General features: G+C 37.2%; 1 protein-coding gene and 1 pseudogene across 2 annotated transcripts in view; both read right to left on the reverse strand.

The window, feature by feature from the left end:
* LOC115421684 (CCR4-NOT transcription complex subunit 1-like) overlaps positions 1-17781 on the reverse strand; it is a 969367-nt pseudogene that overhangs the window by 673070 nt on the left and 278516 nt on the right.
* nlrc5 (NLR family, CARD domain containing 5) overlaps positions 1-17781 on the reverse strand; it is a 79275-nt gene that overhangs the window by 15053 nt on the left and 46441 nt on the right. For both annotated transcript variants that reach the window (XM_030137667.1, XM_030137666.1), the window contains 16 exons: positions 16234-16317; positions 12726-12815; positions 12067-12126; positions 10502-10585; positions 10122-10205; positions 7723-7812; positions 7435-7500; positions 6834-6917; positions 6541-6621; positions 6348-6434; positions 6212-6271; positions 2988-3035; positions 2010-2093; positions 1829-1912; positions 1664-1747; positions 79-153 (listed from right to left, as the gene is read on the reverse strand). In XM_030137667.1, the coding sequence (XP_029993527.1) occupies positions 79-153; positions 1664-1747; positions 1829-1912; positions 2010-2093; positions 2988-3035; positions 6212-6271; positions 6348-6434; positions 6541-6621; positions 6834-6917; positions 7435-7500; positions 7723-7812; positions 10122-10205; positions 10502-10585; positions 12067-12126; positions 12726-12815; positions 16234-16317 (1245 nt within the window). The remainder of the gene's footprint in view (positions 1-78; positions 154-1663; positions 1748-1828; positions 1913-2009; positions 2094-2987; positions 3036-6211; positions 6272-6347; positions 6435-6540; positions 6622-6833; positions 6918-7434; positions 7501-7722; positions 7813-10121; positions 10206-10501; positions 10586-12066; positions 12127-12725; positions 12816-16233; positions 16318-17781) is intronic.

The following is a 17781-nucleotide window of genomic DNA, read 5'->3' on the forward strand; positions in this document are numbered from 1 at the left end:
TTTTGTCCTGTTTTGTGTGTGCTTTTTTATCAATTAAAAATGAATAAAAACATTCAAATTAATCAAGTTAATGCTTACTTGAGTGATCGAAGACGGGGAAGCACGTTAGTCAAAACCTGAGCTGCTGCGTCACTAATCACATGACCTGAGAGACTGAGAGAGCAAGAGAGACTGAAATGAACGAGCACATCCTGACTCAGTTCATCATTTCTGAGTAAACATAAGTTTGTACTGGACTGTTTATAATTTTGTTTGTCCTTTACATTTGTTTTTGCAGCATTTAAATGAACACACATATTTATTTCAGTCTCTTTTCTTCAGAGTCAACAAGAAAATACAGGAAATACATGCACAGCCTTAAAAGACACACAACAAACAGTATTTAATGTGACCTCTGACCCCATGACAAGACGACGCACAAACTGTTAAACATCTGACTTGTGTTGGATCAAACCTGGAATAAAAACCTCAGAAGGTGAATGACACAGATGACATGAATGTACAGACGACAGTACAGTAAAAACAGCTCCAACTAGAAGCACTCGGAGAGCGCAGACCTCCGCCAAGGCTGATCAGTGGCCCCCCCCGTGGGCCCCACCACGCCAAGGAGGTTATGTTTTTGCCAGGGTTTGTTTGTTTGTTTGTCTGTCTGTTTGTCTGTAGCGTTAGTGTGCAACATAACTCAAAAACTTATGGACAGATTTTGATGAAATTTTCAGAGTTTGTTGGAAATGGGCCCCCCCGTGGGCCCCCCCACCCCCAATCACCACCAAAATTTAATCATTTCTTCCTTATCCCATTTCCAACAAACCCTGAAAATTTCATCAAAATCTGTCCATAACTTTTTGAGTTATGTTGCACACTAACGGACAGACAGACAGACAAACAAACCCTGGCAAAAACATAACCTCCTTGGCGGAGGTAATAACCAAAGTAATGGTATTTATTTACTGTGACCTTTGACCTTAACATGTCTTTAATCCTTTTGTTCACTTTCTGATGTTTTGATTCCAGGTTTTATTAAACATGTCAGATGTTTATAATGGTTTGTGCTTCTTCTTGTCATGGGGTCAGAGGTCAAACTAAATACTGACTTTAACCTTTAACTCATTCAGTTGTTTGTTGTGTCTTTGAAGGCTGTGCACAGATTTACTGGATTTTCTTGTATCTGAAGAAAAGAGACTGTAATAAATATGCATGTTCATTTAAACTCTGCAAAAACAACTAATCTAAAGGGCTAAAACTTCAATAATAATAATAAATTTTATTTAAAGGTGCCTATCTTAACACTCAAGGACACTGTACAGTAAACAGGAGAGTATAAAACAAGTAATAAAACAGAGTAAAAAGCAAAAGACAGGTTAAAAATAGGACAATGCAATTGTGGTCACATGGAGAAAGAGGTCCTAAACAGATGGGTTTTGAGTTTGGATTTGAAGAGAGGGAGTGACGTGATATTTCTGAGCTCTGGTGGTTAGGAGTTCCAGAGTTGGGGAGCAGAGCGGCTGAATGTTCTGCTCCCTGTGGTGGTGAGACTGTATATGTATGAATGGATCCTTCTTTGAATCAAACTTCGAATCTTTTCACACTGAATGAAACAATAAAAGGGACTGAAACGAACTCCTTCAGACAGTAAACCAACTGTGCTTCCGTTCAAACTCACTTCAGACACTGAACACTTGGAGATCTGACGAAGGCCTCTGACAGCTTCTCAACCACAGTTCCACTGTGTTCTTTGGAGCCGACGCTGTAAAGGCAAAAGCGTGTTCTGTCAGAATGTAAACAGAAGCGTCACAGTAAAAGGACAGAAGGAAACAGAAGCTGTAACCTGAGGGAGGTGAGGTTCGGCAGCGACGGCAGGACGGAACAGACAAACTCTGCTCCTTCTTCACCCAACATGTTGTGGGATAAACTGAGGGGATAAGAACAAACTGTGGGTATTAATCTCATTTATCCATCTGGTGGGTGAGGGTTATCTAGTGTTTTATGAGACAAAATATTGGACTAACTCTAAGTCTGTCAGAAATGGACACTTCTGAATGATGGTCCTCAGAGCTGGGAGGTGGTCAACCTGAACGGCACAGTCCACCAGGCTGAAGGAGAAAAAGAACAGGAGGGATGGGTTGGGACGTGTTTGGAACAGAGATGTGTTCAGGGGTCATATACAGCCTGATATGATGGAAACAGGCCCCAGAACAGTCAAATAACAACACAAATAATACAAATAAATAAAGACAACAACAAACTGCACTATATTTTAGAGTCAAAAAAGTTAAATGACATTATAAACATGTTCACATCTACAAACTACCCTTTAAAAAATATGATTAACATCAACAACCTGAAATTTATTAAGACAAAATAAGTGCAAATTTAACAATATTATGCCTCATTTATGTATGTGCATTTTTCATTTTCATTGTATATATTTTTTTATTTAGACAGGGACAATGCACAATATACATTAACCTTAAAAAGGACAGATGTATTGTACCAGAATGTAGCACGAGTGTTAATATCCACCTGTAGTCCCTGGACAGACTGATGTTATCATTAAAAAAACAGACACTAATAAAAACTAAAACATACAAAAAAAGGGTAAAAAATTGCATTTCTATAACTCCATCTATACATATATTAAAAAAAAAACAACACAACATATAGATCACAGTGGATCTACAAATACACTAAACATTTAAAAAGAGGCAGAATATTAGTATAATTACATTTACTTTTATTAAGACAGTTCAGGTTGTTCATGTTCGTTCAAGTTAGTCACAGTTTTTGTTCAAGGATAGTTCATAAATATAAACATTTTCACGTAATTTTTATTTTTTTTTACACTAAAAGAAAAAAAGGTTTGGAGTTGTCCTTATTTATACATTATTGTGTTATTATTTTACTGGTCTGACCTGAACTTCAGTGATTTTAACAGGCCGTATGTTGACACCTTTGGTATAGACAGATCTAAATTAATAAAAATGTACCCTATTTTCACAGTGGCCAGTGATGGAGGCGGAGCCTCTGAGTCGTCCCTAAAAGACAAAGTCAACACAAGGATGCATTAAGTTTATTATATAGAACTGTATGACACTGCAGACAGAACATTTAACTGAATTATGTGATTAAAACACATGTGAAACACATCAACACAGATGATATCACACATTTAAAAAACCCAAAACAGTTAAAATAGCTGAATATGTCATTTCCTGTTTTAAATTCACTCTGATCTAAACTAACAGGATGCTAAGACATTGGTCTACGTCATGAAATTCATCCCATATCAATCAAGAAAACATAACGTGTGCACTAGGGTGGTCCAACAATCATGGTAAAAAATACAGTTTCAGATAACCTCAATTCGAACTCTGCATTAGGTTTTGTCATTCGAAAGATGATTTAGGAAAAAATCTGGAAGAAAAAGGAGATGTTTTAGAGGTTGCACAAGTTGCTGGAAGTTTCCTGGAAATGGACTAATTGTTCATTTTCAGCACAGATGAGCTGAGCTGTAAGAGAAGAGCAGTACTATCAAAACCAAGGTTTGAGGGATTCAGCTGGAAATATATGGATGAAGTAAGACCGCCCACATCTGTGGTACTGGAGTAAATATATGAATGAAGTAACTCCGCCCACATCTGTGGTACTGGAGTAAATATATGGATGCAGTAACTCCGCCCACATCTGTGGAACTGGAGTAAATATATGGATGAAGTAACTCCGCCCACATCTGTGGTACTGGAGTAAATATATGGATGAAGTAACTCCACCCACATCTGTGGTACTGGAGTAAATATATGGATGCAGTAACTCCGCCCACATCTGTGGTACTGGAGTAAATATATGGATGAAGTAACTCCGCCCACATCTGTGGAACTGGAGTAAATATATGGATGAAGTAACTCCACCCACATCTGTGGTACTGGAGTAAATATATGGATGCAGTAACTCCGCCCACATCTGTGGTACTGGAGTAAATATATGGATGAAGTAACTCCGCCCACATCTGTGGTACTGGAGTAAATATATGGATGAAGTAACTCCGCCCACATCTGTGGTACTGGAGTAAATATATGGATGCAGTAACTCCGCCCACATCTGTGGTACTGGAGTAAATATATGGATGCAGTAACTCCGCCCACATCTGTGGTACTGGAGTGTAGAACTGGTTGTGGTCCATTCTGTGACTCCAGTGTGACACCAGAGCAGAAGCAGCTGATGGTGGACACCATGATGTTAAATGCAGGTTCTCTGGGTTCCACTAAAGCGTTGGGATGTCCTTCATCCATCAGATTGTGAAGGGAAGCAGATCAGGGCTTTTGTCTCCACCAGCACCATGCGTTTGTTTGAACCTTTGGATCTGCCACAAACATTCTGAACAGTTCCTCCAGTAGACTGGGCTGATGATGCAGACTTTCAGAAGGAGGAGAACACTGGGCATTCCACTAAAGCTGTCAATGATGTCACTGACAGTTTTTAGCGAGTTGCAGTTTGATTTTGAGAATAAAATTACAAATTATTCTGATCTGCCTTATTCATTTGGCTAGTTCTGTTAGAGAATATAGAGCAATCTGCACCTGTCTTGTGCAACCTCTAAATATTATTTAATTTGCATAAAATTTGGACCGAAGTAATTTGGCCAGATATGGAACCACATGCAGGGTTCGAATCCAGAGAATCTTAAAAAAAAAACTTTCTTTGGACCACCCTAGTATGCGCACTTGAAAACCCTGGCACGGAAGGACGGACGATGTGCTGACCCCCCCACCCCCACCCACCGCCCCGTACCTCAGTCCGTCCTCAATCCAGACCTCGGTACATAATTCTACAAGTAACGTGACAGACCTGTATAAGGCTGGGTATCATGGACAATTTCATTAGGTTCTGATTCGATTAATCACAATTCGATCTGATCCGATATCGATTCGATTCAGTATTCATTGATGATTCAGATTCATTTAGTGATACCAAAGTACAGTTTTGAACTGTAACCTGATTGTTTGACGACCGAAGCCATGCAACACATCAATACTGGGATCAATATTGACATTAAACGGAAATAAATGTGAAACTGCAGCAGTAAACAGTTGTGTGCTGCCCCCTGGTGGACACAGATAATTCCGTTTGGGTTCATGTGTTTTGTCTGTTCAGAGCTGCCGTAGTTGTCGTATTACTACAGACTGTCTTATCAGTTTAGTTACAGTTACTTTGGCTCTAAACACATGTAACAGGGTTGACTGAATGGGGCTGAAGTCACACTTTGAAGATGCACTGTGTACGGTCTGGCACCACCATGTGGTGCAGTTGTACATTTCAACCAACTGAACAGCCTTCAGTTCCTCCGACTCCTTCCAGTCAGTGAGAAGAACCTAGATTTAGGACAGGGTCTGGATGGACCTCCCAAAGGGGGTCAGGGTCTTTAACCTGCTCTAAACCCTCTTAAATGTAGGTCTGTATTTGTGTGAGCTGTTCCTGCCTCGGTGGTCTGAGGCTTTACATTTCACCCATTATAAGTAAATGGGAAAAAAAAAAAGATTTTAAAAAATTCATAAAAACTTTGAACTTTGACCTACTGTTCCCAAAATGTAACCGCATCTATTTTGGGTCACTGGCAATCTATACTGCAAAAATCTAGATCTGTGGAAGTGTATTTTTCTCATTTCTAGTCCAAATATCTCATCACACTTAAAATCAGACAGAATCACCGACAGAGCAACTTCACAGTGAGACAGAAGAACTGATTTATAGACAATAGATCTGGAAAATCTGAGTTCAACAAATGTGCCCAAGATCATTTTCACTTGTTCCATTCGCAGATTTTTTTTTTGCTAAATTCAAGATTTTTTTGCTTAATTCAAGCAAAAAATCTTTCCTGAAATCAGATTTTCCAGATCTATTGTCTATAAATCAGTTCTTATATCTCACTGAAAAGTTCCTCTTTTGGTGATTCTGTCTTATTTTAAGTGTGATGAGATATTTGGACTAGACATGAGAAAAATACACTTGGTAAGGTTTTTATTTTTTCCAGTGTGTAAACCCAATTTGGTAGGAATTCAACCAATAGTTTTGCTGCTGAAGTGTTAAAAAAAACCAAAAAAAAACCAAAAAACCAAAAAACAAAGCAAAAACAACAGTCTTTGCCTCCCTTTTGGGGGGTTGGGGTGGGGGGGTACTAATGCATTATCATATATAGTATATATAAATGTAATACCTGTCTGAGGCCAGTGCAGCAGGTTTCATCAAACACAGGTGTAGTGTCGTGTGGTTCACACTGCAAAGATAATATTACACACAGTGACACACCTACAGAGCCTAAAGGGGACAGTCCTGCTTGTACTACTTCTTACATGATGGAGTGTATGTTTGTGTTGAGGTCCAAACAGTTACACAGTAAACGGACAGCGTTATCAGACCTGATCCACGACTCCACAATACTGAAAAACAGAAAACAAGTCACTGCAGTTTGATCACATGAACAACAGTTAAATGTGATAAAGTGAACGTGGAGGTTTGTTGTCCATGACAGTGTCTGTTTCTCACCTGATGGTCCATCCCCTCTGACTGTCACTCAACAGATGGACCAGGGCTTCAACCTCCTCTGACCGCAAACTGTTACTGAACCTGTCAATCATTAAGGAGGATTGTATCATCTTGCATAAAAGGTCTATTTTAAACACATTTTGAATGAAAAAAAATAGTAATAAATTTGTTTTATGGGAATATGCTACACAGAAAGTGTCCCAGATATCTAAGAAATCTACTTCCTGCCATGTCTCCTAAATTCTTTAAATGCTTCTAATGTAATGCATAAAACAGAGCGCACATCTACTTACTCCAGTTTGCTCAGACTGGGACAGTTGGACATGATTTCCACTAATCGGTCCAGATGATCACGTTCCAAACCACTGTCTCTGACACTGACGGAGACAATAAGTGTTATTTATGTGTAGGAACATGATGTGACAGCAGATGAATCTGTGCACAAACACTACAAACACAGTAATATTGGTTTTAAAATAAGAATAAAAACACAAAGAAACTAGAAGCACTCAGAGTGCAGACCTCCACCAAGGCAGATCAGTGGGCCTCCGTGGCCCCCCCACCCCCGATCACCACCAAAATTTAATAATTTGTTCCTTGTGCCAGTATCAACATTTCCTGAAATTTTCATCCAAATCCGTCCATAACTTTTTGAGTTATCTTGCACACAGACGGACAGACAGACAGACAAACCAATGCCGGCAAAAATATAACCTCCTTGGCAGAGGTAATAAACAAATAAATAAAAATAATTTATCTGAAAAAACGGTTGAATTACGCACTTTCCAATCGAGACAATTACTTAATGCAAAAAAGCTCAAACTTTCCCTTTCCTGGGTCTCAGGAGGATATAGTTACATAACATTCTTGTATAACCATGTATTCTTGTCCTACCTGAGGCTTTTTTCATGTCCTCCCTGTTGTCGGAACCAGATGAAGCTCCTCCCTTTTTCTCCCAAACTAGCAGCAGACAAAGCAAAACAACAGCAAGACACACATGTAAATATCACATTGTTTATTACGTTTTAAACACCAGAAGTGAGTCTGAGGAGAGACTGTGTTGTCCTTTGTAGAGACGGTCAAGCCCTTTGAGACGTCTCTGTCTGTGTGATACTGGGTTTATAAATAAAACTGAGCTGAATGGAGTTGAGTTAGTGCTGGTCCTTTAGTTCAGTGACTCACCAGACGTCCACACTGCAGACTTTATCGCAGGTTGACAACGCAGAGGCTACGTCCAACAAACCCTGCTGAGTCAGACAGTTGTTGCTTAGACTGTGAACAAAGACAAACAGAAGAACTGAAGACACGTTAAAGCTAGGAGTGTAAGAAAATGTCGGTTCTGCAATATATCGCGATATTTCATTTCACAATACTGTATTGATATTAAAAAGTACTGTATTGATGTTTTTAGGTATTTATTCATATTGTGGAGGTTCATTTTTGTTTTTTTGTTTTTCTTTTTTGTTTTTTATTTTTTAAAACTTTTCTTAAATAATGTTAGTTTCTTTGTTGGGATTCAACTAAAATACTGTTCTGATGTTAGTTCTGAACTAATAGAATATGAACATTTGAACAGGATCTGAAACTGGAATGTCTGTAAAACAGAATTTCAGTTTGAACAGTTTGAACACAGGAACATTTTGTGACAGAACATTAGATCCTGTTGTGATCAAATACAATGTGTTTAGTATTTGTGCAGATTCCTGGTGTGATTTATTCTTCAAGGAAATAATCATTAAAAAACAAACAAAAAATTCCCTTTTTAACAGTATCGTGATATATCGTATTGTGATCCTAGTATTGTGATTTGTATTGTACCACCAGATTCTTGCCGATACACAGCCCTGGTTACAGCAGTGATTCCACTTCTTCTACTTATCATCTAACCCAGAGCTGTCAAACTCATGTTAGTTCAGTTCCATATTCAGCACAATTCTATCTCCAGTAAAATAATACCAGAACTAGAAGCACTCGGAGAGCGCAGACCTCCGCCAAGGCTGATCAGTGCCCCCCCCCACCCCGTGGGCCCCCCCCCGATCACCACCAAAATTTAATCATTTCTTCCTTATCCCATTTCCAACAAACCCTGAAAATTTCATCCAAATCTGTCCATAACTTTTTGAGTTATGTTGCACACTAACGGACAGACAGACAAACAAACAAACAAACAAACAAACAAACAGACAAACAAACAAACAAACCCTGGCAAAAACATAACCTCCTTGGCGGAGGTAATAACCTATGAATAATGACAACTTTTCCTCTTTGTTTTAGTTCAATAAAAAACATTAAATTACAAAAATATTTCCATTTACAAACTTTCACAAAAAAAATGTGAATAGCCTGAAAAAACTGATATTTTGTAAGAAAAATATTTGCAATTCGAACAATATTCTGTCTCAACTTATTAGCCATACATGTGCATTACACACAATGTTCCACAAACATGTGGTAACAGGCAGAATATTGGTACAATTTTGGAGTTTGGAACTAAAATAAAAACAATTTCTACAATATTACATATACAGGTTATTATTAACCCAACGTACAGATGCCAGTGGATCTATAAATGCAACAAACACTTCATAACAGACAGAATATTGGTACAACTACACACAGTGTTCTTCAGACATTTCAGGTTGTTCATATTTGTTCAGGCTTTTCACATTTTATTGTTATGGGATAGTTCAATGTAAATATTTTCATAGTGTCGTGTTATTTTTTTCCACATTAAGTCAAGAAGAAAATTTGTAGTTGTTATTATTTATAGGTTATGTTATTTTACTAGATCCCATTGGTCTGTATGTGGAACCTGAACTCAAACTAGATATCAAACTGGAAGAAAAATCCAAGGCACTTTCTAAAGATTAAAATGCCTTTATTAAGATATGACTGTGCTATGTTAACAAAGGTATTTTAATGTTTAAAGAGAGTGCCTTGGATTTTTCTTCCAGTTTGATATCTACTTTATGAATCCCTTTTTCCAAAGAGCACCTTGAACAAACTCGTTTTTGGTCCGAGAAGCATTCCTTCCCATGAATTTTCTGAACTCAAACCAGCTGGACACCCTTGACTGTTCATACCCTCAGTGTCACTTTTGCACTTCACACATTCATCCCACAGGCCGGATCAGACCCTTTGGTGGGCTGGTTTTGGCCCGCATGCCGCGTGTTTGACCCCCCTGATCTAATGCTTTATTATACCAGGGAAAAAACAAACTGTAACACTAAGTTTTTAACCCAAACACAAGAATAAAATGTTGCCTTTCTCCTTTTGTCAACCACAAATTGTACTACATTATCACGACATCGACTGAACCCACTGGTTAAATGAGTTGATGTTTGAGATTAATCCTAGATCTATAATAAAACTGTGACAAACTGATTAAAGAAAAAACACACATATGACTCATATTTAGCATTTATCTAGTAGCCACAAATACATGTACTTCTGCAGGGTTTAACGGGTACAAACTGTAGCCTGTGGTATTTGCATTTAGTATTATTTAGTATTATTCTTCAGCTTCAAACTGAAGTGAACTGAATATGTTTGACTCTGTTTTTGTTCCAGAGGAGTCTTACTTAACGTAGCGGCTGATGCGGAGTCTGGGCAGACAGTCCACCAAGTGCTTCACTCCTTCATCTGTCAGACTGTTTCCAGATAAACTGTAGAAAAACAGAAGAGTCCAGTGTTTGGGACAGGAGTGAACAGGGGAAAGCACTACAATAAAAGTAAGAACATTAAAAAAAAACAGCAATGAAACATATAGCACAAGCTCAGTGTGAACAGAACTGGACAAATCAGTTTCATATTTGTCCTTCTTGAACTGTCCTTGATCTGCTTCATGTACGATGGTTCATACAGTAAAAAGGGTTCACGGTAATGAAAACTATAAGTCAAATCTGCAGACACAGGTCCATATTGTGATATTTTTGGAGTTTCTCTAGTATATGGTACATACTCCAGGTGGGACAGTCGAGGCCCTCGCTGTAGGATTTGGAGCAGCTTCTCCAGTTCGTCACAGTCCAGGTTCAAATGAGTCAAACTGAGTGGAATAAATGCACACACACAGGTCTGTTATGAAGACACAGGATGTTCACATATGGGTTCAATATATTTAAACATGACAGTGCATATGGACCTACTGACGGGGGGGGGGGGGGTTCCACATACCCCCCCCCCCCAATCATCACAACCATGCACCTTATTTTTAATTCACCTTTTGTTTCCTTTTATTACCTGTATATATACTTATATGTTGTACACATTTCTGATCTGTAGTATAGAGTTGGCTTTTGGTATGTTTTAGTAGTAACTACTAGTATTTGCATATTTATTATTTCATCTGTAGTTTTGGTTTGGTGCCAATATTTTTCAGTATTTTACGGAACTTTTTTTTTTTTTTTTTTTACAGTCTTCTGCACTTTAACTGTTTGCTGCTAAACAGATTTCCATTGTTCCTGTAACAATAATAATAAAGGTCTATTCTATTTTATTCTACTCCATTCTGTTTATATTGATGTTAGAAAAAGCTAGAAAAAAAAGTTAAAAGATGGATTTCTTTTAAAAGGGTTCAACTGTGGAATTGTGCTAATTTAAAAACTTAAGGTATGTACGTCCTTTCTTAGGTTCAAAAAAGCTTTATATGCATCTATATTTGAGAGTTGTGGCTGTAATTGAAAAAACTGTACATTTATATATGTGCGTGTGTGTGTATATACATATATATATATATACACACACATATATATATATATATATATATATATATATATATATAAAATTTTTTTTTGGCTTTGCTTCTGCCTGAGCCCTTTTCAGTCCAATTGTGTTATTTCTCTTCTTGATTTAGATTTTATTTGATTCATTTGCACATCATAGACAGCAAGAGAAAAATTTAAAAAATATAATAATAATTTCATGCAAGTAACACCATGGTACAAGAGAGGATAGAATCCACAAAAGGCTTCTGTACTAAATACTTTCCCAGAAATAAACAATACACAGGGAAAAAAAAGGATTAAAAATACGATCTAACTGAAATAATAATCTAAAGGAAAAACAATTGAAATACAAATCAAATGATATACAGCCTTACATTTTTTTTCATAAATTAGAGTCCTTTTCAGATGCTTTTTAAATAATGATAAAGATGTTCTTCTGCTGTATTGAAATGAATACATGACTGAAAATAAACAATGATTATTCTACTACACTCTATTCTATTCTCATTAGGACATCCATCCATCTGTTATCAGATCCTTATCAATTGAGCGAGAAAGTGTAAATTTGCAGCTGAGTTGCATCTCCACTGGTGCCAGTCACCCACATCTGTCAGAGTTGAATGATCATCCACCTTTGACTGAAGCTCAAACTGTACATGAACCTGCAGTCAGACTGTAGGAGGAGCTAGAACGAGCTGCTTCTGGGAATTAAATAAAGACACTAAAAGAACTACTGAAGTGGACGAGTCTGAAAAGTCAATACTAGACCCAAAAAGCACCGACACATTCAGTGAAGACAGACCTGCAGCTGGACTGTTCCACCTTCACTCTGTTCAGATGAATGAAGGATTCACCGTTTAGCCTGGAACAGAATGAAAACACTGATTTATTCATATTAAAAACAAAACAGTAGTGACAGATGAGATTAATGACAGTGAGGAGTATATTTAAAAGGACTTATTTTAACTGTGGACACAGCTCAGAGTTACGACAGTGTATTAGAGCCACATGCGAAAATAAAAACACTGTCTCTACGAGAATAAAGTCGGAAAATATTGATAAAACCCGTAATTTTATGAGAATAAAATCGCAGTTCTAAAAAAAACCTCATAATTTAATTCAATAACGTCGTACTTTTTTTTTTCTTTTTTTTTTTTTTTTTTACTTACAGCAGAATGGTAGTCTAGCACCTTGTGCTGAACTAATTTGCTTTATCATACTTTTATGAGATTCAAGTCGTCATATTTCAAGTGCGGCCAAATACTGATTGTTAAACTACGACTTTATTCTCATAATATTACAGGTGTATCTGGATATTTTATGACTTCATTCTGGTAGTGACAGTGTTTTTATGCTCTTATGTGGTCCTAATACGCCGTCATACACAGTTCGTGGATGTATTTAGTACAAAATGTCAAACTGAATGTGATGAGATGTTGTTGGTGGATTAAAGTGTCCAACCTGAGCTCCACTGAAGTCACTCCCTGAGTTCGGTTCAAACAGCTGCACAACAGCAGAGCTTCAGATGTGGATGTGATGGAGTGGCTGACACTGGAGAACATTCAAGGAGACCACAGTTACACAGAAGCACCAGTGTCGGGCAGAAACCTCATATGTCCAAAATGGGTATTTGTCAGAAAACTGGACAAACGGTGTATATTCTAAATACATGAATGGAGATAAGACATGGAGTCATAAGGTAGGGACACAAAGCCTTCCTGTATACATACTATTAGTGTATACAAACTACACTTTTACATGTTTCCAAACCTTCATGTATGAATGTGCACTTACATATCTGTATCCTCAGACTATAACTCAGTGGTTCCAACTTTTTTCACTCCTGACTCCATTTTAACATCACAAATTTCTGGCGACCCCAGACACTCAAAACAGGCTTTTTTTTTTTTTTTTTTGCTAAAATGAATGTGTTTTTGATCCTGTAATACTTTTCTATCTTATGTTTCAAATCCAGGTTAATTTTGGAGGATACTTAGTCTATAGGACTAGGATATGTCCAGTCAGTCCAGCTTGGATTTACAAGGCTGACAATTAATACTGAACAAACAAGAACTGAAACTATGAATTATGAAAGAGCTGCAGCATCTGAAACTGACCACAATGAACATTTGACAGATAAAAAGAACCACAGTGCTGCAGTTTCACAACCACAGTTTGTCATGTCTTTTATGTACAGGGTGAGGAAGCAAAATTTACAATGAACATTTAGTTGTTTTTTCTCAGCAGGCACTACGTCAGTTGTTTTGAACCCAAACATATACTGATGTCATAATCATACCTAACACTATTATCCATACCTTTTCAGAAACTTTTGCCCATATGAGTAATCAGGAAAGCAAACGTCAAAGAGTGTGTGATTTGCTGAATGCACTCGTCACACCAAAGGAGATTTCAAAAATAGTTGGAGTGTCCATAAAGACTGTTTATAATGGAAAGAAGAGAATGACTATGAGCAAAACTATTACCAGAAAGTCTGGAAGATACTATTAAAGAAGAATGGGAGAAGTTGTCACCCCAGTATTTGAGGAACACTTGCGCAAGTTTCAGGAAGCGTGTGAAGGCAGTTATTGAGAAAGAAGGAGGACACACAGAATAAAAACATTTTCTATTATGGACATTTTCTTGTGGCAAATAAATTGTCATGACTTTGAATAAACTAATTGGTCATACACTGTCTTTCAATCCCTGCCTCAAAATATTGTACATTTTGCTTCCCCACTCTGTATTTGGATTGTCTCTCTCAACTCAACTCATATTTTTTTATTAGTAAGCTTTTTTTTTTTTTTTTTTTTTTTTTTTTTAAATCATCAATTACTAGAAATTTCAGGCAACCCAATTTGAATTCCAGGAGACTCCACATGGGGTCCCGACCCCAAGGTTGAAAAACACTGCTGTAACTGCTGAAGTCATATTTGTTCAGATCAAGGCCGATGATGCAAAATGAATCAGTACTGTTTGGAGAGTAAAGTTACACAGATATCCCAATTGTTCCACAAATATGACTTAATATAATTATGCTACAAGGCTAATGATATTAAAACCACGTTCTAGTCCACAGGTGTCAAACATGCGGCCTGAGGGCCAAAACCGGCCCGCTAGAGGTTCCAATCCGGCCCATGGGATGAATTTACAAAGTGCAAAGAATTACCCTGAAGATATTAACAGTCAAATGCATCAAATTGAAAATAACAGCATAATAACCTATAACTAATGACTCCAAATTTTCTGCTTGGTTTAATGTGGAAAAAAATGATGACATTATGCCTCTAAATAATGGCAACACCAATTTTTTTCTCTTTGATTTATTGCAAAGAACATTAAATTCTGATATCCTTTGACAATAAAACATCAATAACCTGAACAAATATGAACAACCTGAAATGTCTAAACTCTAAGTGCTATTTAAACCATATTCTGCCTGTTTTGTGCCTTGGTAGATCTGATCTGAAATGCACATGTAGAAATCATAAGCTGAGGCCAAATATTGATAAAATTGTGCTTATTTTTCTTCAGAAATTTCTTTTTTTTTTTTTCAATTATTCACATCTTTTTTGTTTTGGATAATTTGTAAAATGTACATATTTTCATAATTTAATGCATTTTTGCATTAAAAAAATTTGGACTTGTCATTATTTATAGGTTATTCTGTTATTATTTTACTGGTCTGACCCAATGGAGATCAAATTGGGCTGAATGTGGAACCTTAAAGAACATGAGTTTGAGAGCCCTGTTCTAGACCTAAACTGACACTTAACTTCCATACAGTCATTTTCCCTTAACTTCCAGCTGACCTTCTACACACTATACTTCCATATCATGGAACATACAAATTTAAGACACATGGAATCACTACTAACCCTTTAACACCAAACAATCTGCCTTCAAAGAACACACTGATGTGGTTTATGACCAGTACTTAGAACAGCTGCAATCAACAGTGAATACTAGAGACCCGAGGAGCTGAGAAAGACAGCAGAGCAGGGTGAGTCCATGGCATCTGCAGACTTTATATGTATGAGTAGAGACGACATGTGACACCTGAGGTATGAGGCAGAAGAAAGTGCACATCCAGCCCACAGACAGAACACCAGCAGCTGTTATTATGGGAGCTGCATTTAGACCGCAAGTATGCAAAAAAAACAAAAAAAAACAACAGACATCCAAGACCCTGGTGCTAAAAGGACTGAAGTCACATTTTTGGATCATTTAAGTTGAGCATAAATAATAATAATAATAATAACAATAATAATAATAATAATAATACATTTTATTTGTATAGCACTTTTCATAGAACTCAAAGACACTTTACATACAGCAGATAAACACAGAAACCAAACACATTAAAAACATAAAAGCAGGTGCAAAAGGCAGGTGTACGAATATAAAACAATTAAACATTAAAGGCAATCTTAACTAAATGAGTTTTTAAAAGGGATTTAAAGGTGTTGGGGTCGTAGCAGTGACAGATAGAAGGTGGGAGGGAGTCCCAGAGGTTTGGAGCAGTGATGGAAAAAGATCTGTCCCCCCAGGTTCAGTAAAAACATGTTGTGTTTGTTTAACAAAGTCCACCCTGTAAATATTTTAACAGACTTTTATTTGTGACTTTAGTACTTTTAACACCAGGGTCTACACTTTCTCCTTAGAATCAGAATATTTTATTAATCCCAGGGGGAAATGTTTGTTTGTCAGTTCCATTTAAGTAGCAAAAAGACATTGTTCAACTAAAAACACTGAACACAGATGAACAAAGGAAGGGGAAAAAAGTTTAAAAGTATGGAAAAAGGCAGGAGGGACTGAAATAGGCTGCATGACACACACACACACACACACCCTCACACACCCACACACACACACACCCACACACACCCACACACATACACACACACACACCCACACCCACACACACCCACACACACACCCCAAACCATCCAAACTATGTATATCTTACTTGAGTGTTTGTAGCGCCTCCATGTTTGGCAGGACTTGAAGCAGGTTGTTGATAGTTTCATGTTTCAGTGGGCTGTGAGACAGACTGACACAACAGGACATCAGTGGTACCCCATTAAACCCCCCCACCCCACCAAGTCACAGAGGCAAGTCATATCAGAAAGAAGAAAAGCATACACTGCAAAAAATGAACATCTGACTGAGACACTGTAAACTGACCTGAATGTGGAATATTTATCTGAAAATCAGTGTTTAGATTTATTTACTTATTTAGACTTAACCTTGTTCAGATTATTTGACTTTTTCATGTTGATCTCAACCCCACTGAGACATTACAACTAATTATAAACAATATGTATAATACAACCAGCTCCTGGACGATACAGGAACTGTTTACCCTCAACACATTCCCATAAATACATATATATTGAGTCAATACATCTTCATAAGACCATATACATATATATATACACACACACATATATATATATATATACACACACACACACATATATATACATATATATACATACACATACACACACCTTAGATTTAAAAAAAATCTTACTATGAAGACTTGAAATAAGTATATTCTACTCAAAATAATAATTGTATCATTGTATAATCCTTAGATAATATTGTCTTATTTTAAGAGTCCAGTTTTCTTCCTGCTCTGGCAGATAAAATGTCTTATTTCAAGTAAAATGATCACAATAATGAGTTTAATTTTCTTATTTTCATACAGGCCTTTTTTGCAGTGTAAATGACCCAACCGTGGGATGGTCCTCTGCCTTGGCCTGCCTATGTGGGCGGGGTTTACAGAAGGTATAAAAGACCACCCCCACCCCCCCTCTGATCTGTTTTAGCCTGGACTCCTTCAAACACCTCATCTTTATTTGGGTTTTCTCCTCTAGAGGACACATGTAACTGTAATTTATTACTCTGTCCACTCATCCACACACTGACATGACTGACCATGACTGACCACTATAGACATGACTGACCATTACTGACCACTACTGACATGACTGACCACTACTGGCATGACTGACCATCCTCCTACGTCCACATCCCACTATTTTAGGTACAGTTACTTATAACTTTAAGTACATACATTACTTCTGGTTGGTATTACTGTGTTTATCCTCTTGTTGCTACTCTTGAACTAATTGAATTACAGTTTAATTCATATTTTTTATAATGTTTGTCTTTTGCACTATCTTTTAGTGCTGCTGCAATTGGTCGACATAATTAAATTTACTACTGACCACCTCTTTATTTTTGGTCTCCTGCCCAGTGCAGACTCTGACTAATAAGACATCGTCTAATGGAAATGCAGATGCTGATGCTTATATTGTTAATAGACTACATAATGTTTTTGAACAGTTCATTTCATGAGCTTCCAACCAAAGTGGGCTGTGAAGGTTCAGGTGAAAGTCCAGACAGGATAATATAGGAACAGGTTCTCCATGTCTACATCAGTAGGGTACTGAAGTATTTGTCTGTTCTCTTTTTGTGGGTAAAGTAGTCTGACTGAATTCATCTGCAC

This window comes from Sphaeramia orbicularis, chromosome 6 (genome assembly GCF_902148855.1).
Source record: "Sphaeramia orbicularis chromosome 6, fSphaOr1.1, whole genome shotgun sequence".
In the NCBI taxonomy this organism is placed as follows: domain Eukaryota; kingdom Metazoa; phylum Chordata; class Actinopteri; order Kurtiformes; family Apogonidae; genus Sphaeramia; species Sphaeramia orbicularis.